Below are 18069 nucleotides of genomic sequence, written 5' to 3'. Positions count from 1 at the left end.
AACCCTTTACGACGAGTTCCTCCTCACCAGACCCATATATTAAAAACATATCCTTAGTCCTTCTAAGGTACTTTAATATATTCTTGACAGCCATCCAATGACTGTCACCTGGGTTGTGCTGGTATCTACTCGTTATGCTTAAAGCATACGAGACGTCCGGTCTAGTGCACATCATTGCATACATAATAGATCCTATTGCCGAAGCATAAGGAACATGCTTCATCCTATCCTGCTCTTCCTTAGAGCTAGGACTTTGGGATGAGCTTAACACGGTTCCTCTAGGAATAGGTACCAAACCTTTCTTAGAGTTTTCCATCCTGAACCTTTTTAGGATTTTATCAATGTATGCACTTTGATTAAGTCCGATCAATTTCCTTTTTCTATCCCTATAGACCTTTATTCCCAAGATATATGTCGCTTCTCCAAGATCCTTAATTGAGAAACGACTACTTAACCACGTTTTAACGCTTTCCATACTTGGTATATCATTTCCAAATAAAAGTATATCATCGACATACAAAATAAGGAACATGATTATACTCCCACTAGCCCATTTATACACACACGCCTCATCACCGTTTTGGACGAAACCAAACGCTTTGATTTCTTCATTAAAACGATGATTCCACATCCGTGATGCTTGTTTCAACCCGTAGATTGATTTCCTTAACTTACATACTTTATCAGGATTAGATGGATCGACAAAACCTTCAGGCTGAACCATATGGACATCTTCCTCAAGATATCCATTTAGAAAAGCGGTCTTGACATCCATTTGCCATATCTCATAATCAAAATGAGCTGCAATGGCAAATAATATCCTGATCGACTTAAGCATCGCAACCGGCGAGAAGGTTTCATCATAATCAATCCCTTGAGTTTGCGTGAAACCTTTTGCGACAAGTCGAGCTTTGTAAGTATCTAAATTTCCATGCATATCGGTCTTCTTCTTGAAGACCCACTTACATCCAACCATTTTGGAGTTAAGTGGACGATCAACCAATTCCCAAACTTGGTTATCGTGCATGGATTGCATCTCGGCGCTCATGGCTTCAAGCCACTTGTCACAATCAGGTTGTGACATAGCATCTTTGTAGGAGATCGGTTCATCCGAATCGACCAAGTAGCAATCATCCACAAGAAATCCATATTTCTTGGGAGGTCGACTAATCCTATTAGATCTGCGAGCAACGTGTGTATGATCAACCATTTGATCACCTTCAACATCCTCGTGTTGAAAGCTAGTATCGACCAACTGTGTATCATCCAGTGATTCTTGAACCTCTTCAAGTTCCACTCTCTTTTCACTAGGTCCTTCCATAAGGAACCTAGTTTCTAAGAAGTATCCTTTGCGTGAAACAAACACTTTTTGTTCACTAGGATCATAGAATATATATCCTATATCATCCTTTGGGTATCCTATGAAGATACACCTGATGGATCGAGCCTCAAGTTTATTTGGGGTGTCACGTTTAACATAAACTATGCATCCCCATACCCTTAAATATGAAAAGGATGGAACCTTTCCATGCCACACTTCATAGGGTATTCGATCCACCTTTTTGGTCGGGGCCATATTCAAAATACGAGCCGCTGTGAGTAGCGCATATCCCCAAAATGATGGCGGTAGTGAGCTTCGTGCCATCATTGATCGAACCATGTCCAACAGTGTTCGATTCCTCCTCTCGGATACTCCGTTATGTTGAGGAGTTCCAGGAGGAGTGAGCTGTGAAATAATTCCACAATCTCTAAGATGACTTTGAAAAGCATCACTTAGGTATTCGCCTCCTCTATCGGAGCGGAGTACCTTGATTGTTCGGTCGAGCTGATTTTGTACTTCATTTTGAAATTCTTTGAACATTTCAAAGGCTTCATGTTTGTGTTTCATTAGATAAACATACCCATATCGACTAAAATCGTCGGTAAATGTAATGAAGTACCTTTCACTATTCCTACTAGTTGGCTTGAAAGGTCCGCATACATCCGTATGTATGATACCTAACAAATCCTTAGCCCTTTCATTTGTACCTTTGAAAGGCTCTTTGGTCATCTTGCCTTGAATACAAGATTCACACTCATCAAACGAACCTAACTCGTTTGTTTTCAAAAGACCTTTCTTTTGGAGAGTATTTATACGATTCTTGTTTATGTGTCCAAGGCGACAATGCCAAATGTAGGAATCACTCAAATCCTTTTTGAGTCTTTTAGTAGAAGTTTGATATAATGAGCTATTTAAGGTATTATCATGAACCAATTCATAAATACCGTTGTTTGGTACAGCTTTAAAATAAAAGATACCATTAGATGATACATGCATTTCTGATCTCACAAATTTAAAGTCAAAATTACATTGTCTAAGAAGGTGCACAGAAATAATGTTCCTAGTCAAACTAGGAGCATACAAAACATTTCTCAAAATAACTTCCAAACCACTTGGAAGCGATAAAGTGAAGTCTCCTCTAGCGACCACGTGCACCCTTGCACCGTTGCCCATGAAAAGATTCACTTCGCCCTTCTTTAAGTCTTCATTCTTTTTGAACCCCTGCAACCAATTGCAAATATGAGTTCCACATCCGGTATCCAATACCCATGTGTTAGAAGAAATAAGATTTAGCTCAACATTAATCATAAAGACATTACCCGAGGTATGCGCCGCATTCCTCTTGTCTTTTAGCTCTTTTAGGTAGACCGGACAATTGCGTTTCCAGTGTCCGGTCTCCCCACAACCAAAACAAGGATCATCCTTATGACCCTTCGGTTCCATAACCTTTTGTTTCTTTGCCATAACCGGTGATTTGCCCTTACCCTTAAGATGCACTGGGGGACCCTTTCTTTTTGCTACCTTAGCCTTAGGATTGGGTTGAGACCGATTCTTGGATCTACCTTCATTGATCGCAAACATGGGTAAAACCCTTTTGCCCATGCTCGCCTCGGCTGTTTTAAGCATTGAGTGAAGTTCTCCAATGGTTTTGTCCCACCCGTTCATGTTATAATTTAACACGAAAGTGTCGAACCTTTTCGACAAAGAGTTAAGGATCAAATCCGTTGCTAACTCTTTTGAGATGGGACAATTGAGCTTGGCGAGGCGATCAATGTAACTTTTCATCTTAAGTACATAAGTTGAAACTGGTTGATTATCATCCATTCTACATGCATGCAAGGCTCGAACCGTTTCGAACCTTTCAACTCTTGATTGCTTAAGGAACATTTCCTTAAGTTGAGTAATCATGTCGTACGCATTATGGTTTTCGAAATCCTTTTGGATTTCGGGAACCATAGTCGCCAACATGAGGCATGACACTTGAATGGAATCTTCCGTAAGTTTGACCCAATTCATATATTTGACCTCACTACCCTCTTCCGGTTCTTCGGGGATAGGTGTTTCCAAAACATGATATAATTTTTCTTGTTTTAGAACAATCCTTAAATTTCGGAACCAATCCGAAAAGTTATTGTGGTTAAGACGGTCTTTAGCGAGAATAGATCGGAGAGAGACATTTTGGACGTTAGGGATTATGTTGTCGTCGACGTGTGCGGCCATCTGCAGAATTTTAATTAAGTTCATTTTAGTGTTTTACCTTTTTAATTATTAATACCCTTTTATATATATACCAAATATAATTAATAATTAAAATCTAGAATCCAACGATAAACCCGACTCCGGTTAGGTGACCTTTTTCCCATTGTCGATTTATCAAGGTAGTTATTCATAACAATTGCAAACCCTTTTGCAACTTCTAGAGTTTATGGGACCGGTTCGAAATCATATTTCGTGTCGGCATGTTTATCCCATCAACACCTATTAGACCCCATGCTTGGGTGACCCTCTTCACATGGTTCTAATTTAAGTCGTCCTACTTGTATCAACTTGTAATATTAACATACAAACGGTTAGGTGACCTTTTTCCCATTTATATGCCAATATTACCTTAACATATTAATTTACTCTATGCGGTTAGGTGACCTTTTTCCCACTAAGAGCTTACTAATATGTTAAGCGTTATACAAAAGGATGGTGTTTAACTTATTATCCTTAATTTTAAAAGGGATTTTTAGTTTTAATAATTCTAGTTGTAAAACTTTAAATCATGTACTAACATGCATTTAGTAACATGATATTTTGAAACCATTTTCAAAATTCTAATTTATAATAAAACCATTTTATTATGGGCGTGAGACGGCTAGTTAATAAATCCATTTTATTAAACTATGTGTCACGTAATTACCGATAATTATTAGAACCCGTTTTATGCTTTGTTAATTAATTCTATGTGACGAAGTTGATATCCTAATATCTAACAACCACACAATCAAACAATCAATTAATTAACAAGCATACACAATTATACTAGACACGAGCCACTAAGTTAGACCACACTTGTTAGCCGAAACAAGTGTGTGTCTTAGGTCCGATCCTAAGGGACACATGACACATGGATGTTGTAGCTCCCACTCGATCCCGCATCCAAATGCTTCGAGCATCTTCTTCAACCCCGTTGTGATCCATTGGGCTTGAACTTGGGCCTTAGCTTCCATAAGCTTCCATTTGGGCTTAATTGGTGGGCTTAGGTCCTTTTGGGCTTGAATCCCTTTAATGGGCTTGTGAGACCCATTATCACCATACCCGGCCCAATTAGGCCCAAACTTCCAATTTTGCAATCTTCTTTAATTTTACAAAATCAAATGTCCTAATACATTTTTTCTATAAAATAAAGATATTACAAATAACCTATTTATTACATACCCATATGAATAAATAATTACAAAATAGCCCCTAATTAATTATTACAAACCGAAACTTTGAATAATTAACTACAATCACAACATCAACCACAAACAAACATCCACTTTGGTCTACGGCTCGGTCTAGTTTTAACAAACATAACCCGTTATGTTTTAAGAACCCGTTCCAAAACCCCTTGACTTTATCGGGCCTAGCCCAACCCATTTGGGCTTGACCCAATAACTAGATTATGGGCTTCGGCCCACATGTGCAAAACACATGGGCTTCGGCCCAATTAAAAAACTCATGGGCTCGGCCCATTTAACCAAAAATGGGCTTCGGCCCATAAAGCTTTTCCCTTTAATTTCCGGTTAGCCCAATAACCATGTTAAAGTGGGCTTCGGCCCAAATTCACCCGAATTGGGCTTCGGCCCATTTACTCGGTTTTAATTTTTTTTTTTTTTTTTTTTGAACCAAGCCAAAAAACAATAACAAGATTAAATACAAAAAAAAAATCATGCATGTTAATTTTTGTATAAAATCTTTCAAGGGGAAAAAATATAAAACCGAGAACCCGAAGCTTAGTTTCCCGTATCCCGGCTCTGATACCATTTGTTGGGTTTCTATGAAATTAACAAGCTTAGTTAACCATTTGACTAGTCACAATTAAGGCGGAAGCGTGATATTTACAAACTAAACATATGTATCCATGTGTTTATATATGTATATGTTCATGAATAACCTAGTTTATTCATGTTATAAGATTACCAATAATCTATTTACTAGAAACCCGAAGCAAGGATCAAATGATACGGAAAAGCTAAACTATCAAGCTTGTAAACACTTACATTCTTAACCCTTTAAGAGTTTAGTAGATGGTTGAAGAAGATGATGATGTGAATGCTAGACTTTCAAAGGAAAACCCTCAAACGGAATATACCCCGAGCCTCCAACACACACCGAGCTATGCTAGGAAGCTTGAACACGAAAAACCCGAGACCCGAGCCCTTCCTTTTCTTTTTGCCGTAAACAAGAAAGAAAGAAAGAAAGGAAGAGTTGTTGTTGTTATTATTTACTTGAAAGTCTTGAACCTTTTATATAATGAGATCATATCTCAATCAAATCATTTGTTAGGTTTTAGTCAAGTGATCCTTACTCAACCTCCAACAAACCTTACCAACTTTGACCAAGTGTATGGAGTGTGTATGACTCATGTTTTTATCATATGTTTTATACCTTATAAAATATATAAACACCCCATATTTTATAAAACATTTTATAAAGGAACACATGGTTAAATAATCATTCCAATAATAATTATTTGAATAAATAAATTAACCAATTAATTTATTTAACACTTTCAAGTAATTATTCAGAAACCCGATTTCTGAATGTGTCGTGTTCTGTATTTGTTTTATAGATCATATCTCAACAAATACATAATTGGTGTGTGTCTAACTCGTTATTGGGTATGACCCGACTTGGATCAAACACGGCTAGCCACATTAACCTGATTATGCGTCTCGGGCATACGGTATTCCAACATAACCCGTGCGCGATCTCCGGGTGAAAGGACAACCCAGCCAATCAGCATCACAATAAGCAACAAGATGTAGGCCTCCTTCTTTTGGTAGAAAAATACCTTGTCCGGGTGTGGTTTTTAAATAACGAAGCACACGATTAGCAGCCTCCATGTGTTCATATCTAGGATCAGAAACAAATTGACTCAGAATATTAACCGAATAAGCAATATCTGGTCTAGTTGCCTGTAAATATAATAATCTCCCAATTAGACGACGATACGAGTGAGCATCAACCTTTTCGCTTTCATTGCATTGATCAAGCTTTAAATTTTGCTCCATTGGTAATTGGCTCGGACGACAACCGGAGTTGGCCGCTATCTTCAAGAATATCCAATGCATACTTTCGTTGGCTTAAAACCATTCCATCGGACGAGCGAGCAATCTCAATTCCCAAAAAATATTTCAAAGCACCTAAATCTTTAATGCTGAATTGCTTATTTAAATAAAATTTGGTGTCGTTAATTTTTCTAACATCATTTCCTGTAATGATGATGTCATCCACATATATTAATATGGCAACGAATACGCTCTCTGAGGTGTAAGTAACCAAGGAATGATCTGCCTTTGATTGAATATAACCATAGTCAATCAGAGTTATAGTGAATTTATGATACCAATTTCTAGAAGCTTGTTTTAAACCGTAGAGAGATTTGCGGAGTCGGCAAACTCTGGTTTCATTCTCCTTGGCAAATCCTTGAGGAATCTTCATATACACCTCTTCATCCAAATCCCCATGTAAAAAGGCATTATTCACGTCCAATTGATCAATAACCCAGTCTTTCTTTACTGCAATAGCAAGAAGTGTTCTTACGGTTACTAGTTTTGCAACCGGAGCAAACGTTTCATGGAAGTCTACACCTTCCATCTGTGAGAAACCTTTCGCTACCAAGCGTGCCTTGTACCTTTCGATCTCTCCATTTGGTTTATATTTAATTTTATAAACCCATTTGGAGTCAATAGGACATTTGCCATCTGGTAACAACTCTAGCGTCTATGTCTTGTTTTCTTCGAGAGCCACTATTTCTATTTTCATAGCCTTGACCCATTTCTGATTTTTGATTGCTTGGTGAAAATATTTTGGCTCATCGTTGCTAGTGATGGCTACTAAAAAGAGCCTTGTGACAGTCTGAAAATCTTTCATAGGATAAATAATTAGATACAGGATGTACCGTGGAAGAAGATGAATTGCTCGTGGCACGTGAATGATCAACGGATGGTGGTAAATTTACATCAAAGCCCTCAAACTTCTTTGGTTGAAAAATATTTCTCTTCTCACGACGAGTGATGGTTTCAGGTTCTATTGCATGATTTGTTTCGGTTATAATAGGCACTTGTGAGCCGAGATCAGCATGTTGTAAAACATGTTCACTAGCATAATGTTCTGGGCCTCTTGCTTCAATGTTTGTATTTTCTGGGCCAAGTTCTCCAGATTCGGTTTGGGCCACTTGTGTCACCATCTTCAGCCCCAATTTCTTGGCCTAAATCACAACTCTCTTGTTGTGGGTCCTGGTCATTGTTGTTTCCTTCTTTATTTGAGCAGTCAACATGTTCTTCACTGTTTGTTTTGTTGGTAGGCTGAACATAATTTAATTCCCAATCTTCAATAACAGGTGATTCAAAAAGTTGGGGGTCACTTCCCTTTGACTTTAACACTTCAAAAGGGTATTGCCCCTCTATAAATCGAACATCACGAGAAGTGACAAATTTCCCGTGTTCTATGTCATAAATTTTATAACCTTTAACACCTTGAGGATACCCTAGGAAAACGCCCGGTCTCCCCCTTAGTTGGAACTTATCCCCTCGTGTCTCAATGCTTCGATAATACACTAGGCATCCCAACACCTTCATATTTTTGTAATCGTTGAGCCTGCCAAAAACAATATCATATGGAGTTTTGTTTTTAATGGCTTCATATAGGAGTCGATTAATAATATATGTGGCAGCTGAAATGCATTCGCCCCAAATTCTTCTAGGTAAGCTTGCTTGAAACATGAGGGAACGAGCCATTTCAAGCAGATGCCGATGTTTACGTTTGACCACCCCATTTTGTTGATGAGCGTCTGGACATGTGGTTTCCAAGAGAATTCCCTCCTGAGAGTAAAAGTCTTTCATTCGATTTGAAGTGAACTCTTCACCATTATCACTTCTTATCTTTTTAATTGGTTTGCCAAACTGAGTTTTCACCATCCTTTGGAAACTAATCAAGCAATCACTAGCATCACTTTTATGCTTAATGAGATAGTCAACACAGCCTTACTGAAGTCATCGACAATGGTCAGGAAATAACAAGCATATGAGGTGGAAGGTCTACGATATTTTCCCCATATATCACAATGAATCAGATCAAAGCATTCATTACTTCTAATGAAACTCCTTGGAAATGGCAATCGAGTAAACTTAGCCTTATAACAAGCATCACACTCAAAATCTTTAAAATTGAAGCAAGTATTATTAGAGAAACCAATGTGACATAGCTTATCCAATGAAGCATGACCCAATCTTTTGTGCCAAATCTCAGCATCCATTTTTGACACCATAGCTTTCTTTTCTCTAACCACCATCCCCATCCGATAGAGACCATTCACGCGTTTACCTACTCCAATTTTCTTCTTCGAATGCAGGGCCGACATGCAACAAAAATCTGGAAAGAAACTGACAACGCATTGGAGATTGGTGGCAAGTCTACCGACAGAAAGCAAATTGCAATTAAAATCAGGTATGTATAAAACTTTAGTTATTTTTGTTTGATCAGTTAACATGATTTCGCCCATTCCTTTAACCGTTATGTTGTCGTTGTTTGGAACCATAACTGGCGTTTCTTTGGTAAGTTCAGTATAATTCTCCAATATATTAAGTGTGTGAACAATGTGATCTGTTTAGCCAGAGTTAATTATCCACTCGTTATGTTGTATGGTTTTACCTGTCATGGCCATATTAGCCCTAGTAAATTGATCACCTTGCATATTTGGTTTGGCACCTGTGAAGTGTTCGAAAAGAGTGTTGTATTGCTCTTCACTCAAACCACTAATGAAATTTACTTGATGCAACACCCCGGCTTAAGCGGAAACGCCCGATTGTGACGTACAGATTGCTCAAACACACGTGGCACTATTAAGTGACCATAATAACATTAATTCGTTTAATAAGTCAAGTAACACAAGTTCGAAAGTAACAATACAAGTTCAAACCAAAACATAACCATAACAATAGTTCTTTTATTGAAATACCCTAAGTAATCTAAGTGTCTTCAATACTTCAACCTCTAATCACGGTACCTGTAACATATGTATAAAATATGGTCAGCTATAAATATAGCTGGTGAGTTTCCACAGTTTAAATACGTACATAAAAACCATACAATTCATAGACATGTGATAAACGAGCAAGTAAGTCCTTTCCAGTTGGTACAACCAACGTACTTGGATAATCGCGCAAGTAAGGTCCTTTCCAATTGGTAACAACCAACGTACTTGGATAATGAGGCCCTTTTCTACTCGATACAAATGGACCAGAGTGCAAAGGGGGGCGTATGATCATACTTAATGAGGCTTCCCAATCGTGCAAGTAGTATTCGTGCAAGTAATACAAGTAACACACAAGTCCATATACGAATTGTAGTTTTGGTAATAGAAGAAATAATACTTGAATTTTTATAAGGATACATATGCTACCCCAAAACATTAAAACATTAAAAAGGGGTGGTGAAAAACTTACCTTAGTAATTGAAGTGAAAAAAAGAATAAGAATAACTTGAAGGCGTCAAAGGAACCGAAGCAATCAATCCGTACGAACTATAAATAAGAATAAACATGACTTTAACGACTATTCTAGCGGGATTTTATGGTGACTAATTGTATGAATAACTTTAAAAGTTAGTTATTATTTTATAATAATTTATTACTAACTCTATAGCTCTTAGATTATTTTATTATTATTTAAGCTTTACGAAAGGTTGGTTGTTAATGTTAATTACGCACTTTAATGGCACGAAAACGAAGTTTAAACATTCGAAATACTTGAACTATTGATTATAAGTCGTAATTATAATTAATGCTTTAACGAAACGATTTTTAGAAAATTAAAGTTTACTTTACGTTTATTAAACGATTTTTAATAACGACTTATGAAAACGAGAAACTTGATTTTTAAATGTAAAATGGTAAGATATCTTTATATTTAATTTACATAATTTTTATTGAACTTAAAAAGGTTTTTAAAATTTTATTTTGATTTTTAATGATTAAAAAGGATTTATTAATTAGGTGAAAAATTAAATAAAAGGAATATGACTGACCCGGGTTTCGAACCCGGGTCTTGAGGTTTACATGTGCAGTGTGTAACCAGTTGAGCTAGGATGAACATTCGTTTATGCTTGGTTTCCCTTGTTTAAATATAATAACAGTTTCTAATAATTTTGGTTAAATAATAATAATAATAACATGTTATAGTCATTACAAAAAAAGGAAGGAAGGCATGCTTGACCCGGGTTTCGAACCCGGGTATGTTGTTTGTTATCCATACGCGTTAACCAGTTGAGCTGAGTTTAGAATCATTGAAAACATAAGAATATATATATATATATATATATAATATACTTCAGGTTCATCTTCTTCAAGAAGAACCCTAGAATTTCAATTGGTGATTCTGTTCCATGTTTGCTCAATTAAGTTTAGGGGTTTTGTTTGTTGGTTTACCAACACTAAAAAGCATATAACAATTACCTTATAATGTATCGTTTTGGTCGAAACCCGGTTGCCGGAAAATAAATTAAAGAATCTCTCAATTACAGAAAATCTGTGTATTAGAGGGGGGTTGGAGAGGATGAGCAAGTTGTGACGAAGGTTTGGGTTCTATTTATACTACGGGGTGGAGCGTATACGCATTAATTCGTTGATTTGGTTATCCAGATTTTCCGGCGAGGATCACGGGTATTAATCGCGATTTATAGGTTGTTATACGATAATTAAATAGGTTGTTAGGGTGTATTTACGAAGATAATTGAGTTTTATATAATTTATTTTATATAAAATAAAAGTCTTAAAGGAAGGTTGGAGGCGGCCGGAGCCGTTTTTCCGGTGGCCGGAAAACCGGGCTGGAAAAACGAGGAAGAGAGGGGGGGCGGCTAGGGTTGGGTATTTTAATAATATAATTTGAATTATTTTCATTTCTGGTCGCTAAAGTTTCATAACCTTTTAAATGAAATTTTAAATTCTTTTAAGTTAAAATAAGTTTTCAAATTTTACACTTTTAACCCTAAACTAAATAATCGAATTAAATAGTGTTCGGTTTTGGATTATTTATGCGTTTACTCGTACGTTAAGGCTCGGGAATATATAAAAAAAATTGAATAACAATGAACAACGAATAATGAACATTAAATGTCGAGAATCACTTTATTAAAACATTTAATACATCGAAACGACCCATCGGGTCGGATTTACAAATACAAATACGAATCGAAATTTGACGAATGTCACACTTGACTTTTCTCAACACACCCAACATTCTGTTTCTTCTTTTTCTTGTTTGCATTGCCCAACCACAAATCATGATACCCAAATAATTTAAAACAAGAACCTTTAACATGACCTGTTTTTCCACAATGGGAGCATATTTTCCCTTTTTTATTGTGTTTCGTATCCTTGGTACTGCCCTTGTATTTGTGTTGTCCAGCCCATGTATCTCGTCGGCTTGGTGAGGCAGTTTGGAAAGCAACCGGCTCGACTTGCGTCTGTTTCGGGTAATTGAAAGCGTGGATATAGTATGGTGAGCTGGGATCGATGACTTTGTAATAATCCTTGTTGCCGGAATCTAAATCTTCATCTCTGATCATTGTGTTGTTTTAGAGCAATTTAGGGTTTATGATTTTTGATGAAACCCCTGCTCTGATACCATGAAAAATATCATAGCAGGTTATTTTTCTTATTATCAAAACCTAAAATTAGGCCAACCAGGGTATAAATACATAAGATGTGTAAACCAAATAAAATACAAAAAACTACCTTATATCTATTCATGTATATCATATGAGATAAATAGATAAGGCTACATTTAAATTTAATTTCAATATAAATATGAATGGTTCTGGTTCGCTTCGTTTAACTTTGGTTAACAAGGGTACAAAAAATAACAACAGCTTTCTAGTTAATTCGGTTTTTGATTAATTTTGGTTTGATTTTGTTGATTTTCTGCCAAGTTCGGTTATTGATCACCCCTATTTTGTAGCTCTTTACGTTTTTTTAGAACGACTTTTTTGTATTTAGGCTACCGCACTCTCTAAATTTGAAGAACCCCGTTTCTCAACTCTGACCAGACTATGTTGTCTTAACCTGGCCCATGCTGGCTTCAGAGTTTGGCTTGGCCATTTCCCCAGAAACCATACCGCCGACTACCACTTGACAGTCGTTGTGCCACCACAAGAGCAAAACTCTAGCGTAGCACACGGTGATTTTATCATTTGATATGTTTTATAAAGCTTATTTTTCAATTAATTATTGTTATCTCAAGTTTAATCTAAGATAACAAATAACTCAAAAAGATGATTAATTAGCACTGGAATTTTAAACATGTTATTTTTAATCGACCTTAATAATCTATACTATATAATGAATAAATTTTTTTTCTTGTCACGTGTCACTGTATGATACATTTTTATTCTTTTTTCCCGTCTTTCTCTCTCTCTCTTTTATTAATTATACATTAAATATCATATTTTTTATTTTATTTTGATTTCTATAAATGCTTTTACAAACGTATTTTATTTAAAAAAAATTAGATTTGTTTATTAAACTTTTTATAAATTCGGCATTTTTTATGATTTAACTTCTCTAATACGAATTATATCGTTTATATATATATATATATATAAACATTTACAGATCTATGAATCATTTTTGTCTTTAAAAACTTACTCGGGTTCATTGTTAAAAACACATGGATTTTTAACTGAACCCGGTCCGCCTTCTTTTTCTCCGTCCATATATTGTTAATCAAAACCATATCGATTCTTTTTACTACACATTCTTCGACTAATCAAAAGATGTCTTCCACTGATGATAGGCTCGTTTATTCCGATTGTACCAGTTATGTTCTCATAATATTATTCTACTTTAGTTGTTACCATATTTTTAGTGTATTATCTAGTGTTGTATCGAGAAAAATATTTAGATATTTATGATTTATATTTTAGTCTGTGAATTATAGTTACAATTTAACTTTTTACTTATTTAATGCAATATTCAATTTTGTTTATCATTTTTTTAAGTTGTTTAACCCGTGTAGGACACGGGTACTTAAGCTAGTAATAGAATATATTAGAACTTAAGTGAAACATGGGTTGATGCCAGGGATATCCTTCACTCTTTATTAGTTTTCGCAAGGTCACAAGGAGCTTTGAACTGACGTATTCCTGCGCAAGCGAATTTCCTAAGCCACAAATAATCAGTTACACAAAATTGCTAAAAACTTAAAAAAATAATATCTTTAATAATCCAAAGTTAGTAGGGTATATAAAATGTATAATTGAATGAATGGCAAAAGGCCCCTCATAAACTCTAAAAATTCACTCATTTATAGTTAACTTTTAAAACTAACAAAAATTTATCTAATAAATAAAAACTAATTTTAATTTGATTATTTTTTATTTACTAATAATAGTAACAATAGCAAAAAGAAAACCCAAACCATTTCTAACAACAATTTTTCTTCTATAAAATACCTAAAATTCCATCTTACATTACACGTGAGAAGAGGACAAGCACCATATTGCTAGAGACTCGCTATAAGTCTCAACCTAATTCCAATTCTTTGTTAATGCATGGCCCAAATGTGACCACCTTTGCCTACACGTATCTTCGTTCGCCACTGTGGTACGCACTAGCCACCATCATTTCTGCGTATCAATCCTACATCATCAACAAGGGCCCGCAACTTTTTATCGAATCACTTTTAAATATATGTGGTAAATAAGAGATGTAAAAAGCGAATTATTTAGGGTGACTTAACTCGAATTATTACACATAAAAGCGAATTCATATATTACACATAAAAATAAGTGTCTAATACCGTATCATATGAAAAAGCGAATTATTTAGGGCCACTTATCTCCGACATCCAATGCTTTGGTCTGTCACCATCTTCGATTTGAAGGGCGTTAGGTATAGATGGAGCAAAAAAAAAAATCTTTTTTTTTCTTTTCGCAAGGTTAGTTCGTTTTCCACATAAACACAGTAGTATCAATTTGAGGGGTGAGATTGATTCATACAATTCAAGTGTGACAATTTTGATTTGAAGTGAATATTTATGTTCATGTTCAATCCAAGCTTGAAAAAAAAATCCAAATTTGTGTATTCAATCTATGGAGTGGTTTTGTGTGATTCGGGCATTTCTATTTTGATTTGCATATTAGTGGGTTTACAAAACCCATGCACGTTGTTACAAACAAAAGAAACATAAGTCCGGTTTTCAATAACATATGCTCGTAACATAAGTTTCCTCTTGGTCTATAATCTAACCTAGTAAAATCTAGAGCCAGAAGTTCCAAAACACGATACGATAATAAACACATTTTGAGTCAGCTAATGTATACTATTTTATTTAGCATGTCAAACCCAATATGATCTGTTTGAAAATGAGTTTACATATTCATCCATCATATTAATATGGATTGACCGAACGTCTTCCTCATTGACCCGCACGCTCTGACACCAATTGGTGGTCCTAAATCGTATATGACACACGAAAAATGAATCGATCCCACAACTCCTTTCCACATTACTAAGAACAAATCCACAACTAAACCTTTACAAAACCCCTATTCATGCTAAGACAAAACTTATTTCCTACTCCAACTCATATTCCTAATAATAAATAAACTCTTAACAACTATCTCCTGACACTCAAAACAATAAATTCAGACTTATCTTGTATGCCATACTTTATCTCGATCTATTTTCTTTTCACATGTGAATCGTTTGAACCAAGTGTTTGATTCACTTATATAGCTTCTTTGTACAATCAATATTAACGCCTTAAATATATGAACTTATTGATTGATCTTCTTCTTAATCCATGGAATAAAAATTTCTCTTAAAAGTAGAGGTGTACAAAAAATCAGTCCGGAACCGGTTAACCGGAAACCGAACCAAACCGCCAGTTCGTATAGCGTTTGGGTATTTTTTTAATCAAACCTGTTTTTTTTTTTTTTTTTTTTGTTTTGGTCTTGAACCGGTTTAAACCATTTAAAATCGACTTGAACCAGTCCGGATCAGTTTGGCCAATTATATGCTTAAACCAGTTTCTCAACCGAATCAGTTTGACCGAAACCGGTTTAGAACATGCAAAAATCAAACCGATTCGGTTTTAAAACCGGTACTGTACACCTCTTTAATATCCTTTTAAATCTTAATGGGCTATTATATATTTAGTCACCATAAATCTGAGCCCATTATAACTAAGCATAAACTTATCAGATTCAGCCTAGTGGTATAAAGCCCAACAATGTATACTAGTTCTGAAAATGAGTTGATAGATAGATGTTAGGTCGGTAATTGGGTACCCGTTTAAGATACGATAAGACCCGTTGATCAAAAAAATGTGGTATGTGATTTTTTATTTTCTTAAATAATTAAAATTAGTATGCTAGACTTCATCATTTTCCCTTATTGGTACATGAAACTTAAATTATAGTCATAACATATAAAATAGTTAAACGAGTCGTATTCGTGTTTAATGTTTGTATTAAGCGTGTCGCTTCAATCCTGTTAAGACACGAATTGCGGCTCTCATTTTACCATCATATTTGTTAATATAATCTTATTATTTATTGTACACAACCAACTAAAACTTGATGTCACTCATTTCCACTTGTCCTATGTACTCCACCCCTTTCCTCTTACATGTTTGCCACGACCAACCTCCACCTCTTCACCTCTTAATTAATATTCTCACAAGAACCATATGTTCACATCCACAACTTAACATAAATCAAAACCAAACCGACAACCATCATTCCAACATGGTGACCGACGACAAACACACTCATGAAACCATAATAATCGACTCTAACCACAAGAAGCCTTCTCCCTCTACCGGTCAACGCACCCATCAAACCGTCGCCAGCGTCGTCCTCGTCGTCCTTCTCCTTATCGGTATAACCGCGCTCGTTTTATGGCTCGTTTACCGTCCACACAACCCGAGGTTTACCGTCGTTGGTGCCACCGTCTTTGGTGTCAACACTACATCTCCTCCTGTGATCACTAGCGTGCAATTAACCTTTCTCACTAGAAACCCTAATGACCGTGTGTCCATTCACTATGACCACCTTAGAACCTTTCTTTTATACAAAAACCAGCCCATCACTCCCACACTATTGTTACCACCTTTGCATCATAAAAAGGATAGCACGGTGGCTGTCACCCCGGTATAATTGAATATACTATTATTATTGTTAGAAGATTGGATAAAAGAATAACAACTATATTGTTAGTACTAGAAAGTAGAAAATGAACTAAAAGAAATGAACGCTTATTGTTATATATTTGTTGGAAACCCTTTTTTTTAGTGTGTTTTCTAAAAAAAAAAAAAAACGGGTATATGAGGAAAAACACATGTTGAAATCATTTGGTTTCAGTTTTTTCTTGGTTTTTCGGTTTTTGTTTTGGTTTTGGTTTAATTTCGGTTATTTAGGTTTTCATCATTTGCGCTTGAAAATTTTGGGCGGGGAAAAAGTTGGCTGAAAATAATTAATTTGGGTATAAAATAATTTGGTTAATATATAACCAATTGACTATTATACATTTGACTAAAAATATACGAGTTACATATTTATTAATTTCGTATAAATTACTTAAATAAATAAAAAACTAGAAATTCGGTCTGGTTCGGTTTTTATTACATGCAAAAACAAAACTGAACCACAAGTTCAGTTTTTATAAAAATATAAAACCAAACCGTTGGTTTTTGTTTCGGTCGGTTTGGATTTTTCGATTTCAGATCTGTTTTTTCACACCCCTATACAAAAGTACTTTAAGTTCTTTGTCGTAAAGTTCTTACAAGTTCTCAACAAAACCTGTTTTATTTATTTATTTTATTTGCTACACTTTCTAACAAAAGTAAAATAGCATTGATATATAACACAAATATTTATAGTGTTTTCTAATATTTTTTAACGAAAAATTGAATTGTTATTATTTTATTACAATACTGTAGCAAAATCAGTGCTAGTTTTTTTTGGTTATAAATTCGTCTTAAATTTCTTGGAATTACATCGTAAGAATTTCCTATGAATTTTTTCATAGGAAAATGGAATATTTTCTAGTAGTTGGAAAGACAATATTTGACTTTGTGCCCCAATAATTATCTCTACAGTACTTTTAAATACAATTCTCTAATATTTAGTTGATTAATAATACACAGAGTTATCTCTACGGTACTCTTAAATACAGTTCTCTTATATTTAGTTGATTAATAATACGTAAATAGTTTTTTTTAAATTGTTCTACAGATATGGCTGTTGTCACCAGCCGTGGTTAACGGGTTGACTACGGATGAAGCTGGCGTGGTGAGTTTACGGATGGTTTTGACCGGGAAGTTGAGGTGGAAGGCTGGAGGTATAAGGATGGGTCACAAAGGAGTGTATGTGGGTTGTGATGTGATGGTTGGATTGAAGATTGGAACATTGGGTCAGGTTCCTTTGGTTGGACCTTCTGTGTGTAGAGTTGATATATGAAATTATATGTTCCAAGTGTTTTGGTTGGTAACTTT

General features: G+C 35.3%; 1 protein-coding gene across 1 annotated transcript; it reads left to right on the top strand.

Moving 5' to 3' along the window:
- Positions 1-16154: 16154 nt before the first annotated feature.
- On the top strand, positions 16155-18069 carry LOC143632894 (NDR1/HIN1-like protein 12). Its single transcript, XM_077101307.1, has 2 exons — positions 16155-16726; positions 17810-18069. The coding sequence occupies exons 1-2, from the start codon at positions 16178-16180 to the stop codon at positions 18032-18034; spliced, it is 774 nt and encodes a 257-aa protein (XP_076957422.1). The 5' UTR covers positions 16155-16177; the 3' UTR covers positions 18035-18069.

The sequence above is a fragment of the Bidens hawaiensis genome, unplaced genomic scaffold (assembly GCF_021521415.1).
Source record: "Bidens hawaiensis isolate Kalapana, Puna unplaced genomic scaffold, B.hawaiensis_p1.1 tig00006555_1, whole genome shotgun sequence".
In the NCBI taxonomy this organism is placed as follows: Eukaryota; Viridiplantae; Streptophyta; class Magnoliopsida; order Asterales; family Asteraceae; genus Bidens; species Bidens hawaiensis.
This window is presented reverse-complemented; position numbering and strand designations above follow the sequence as displayed.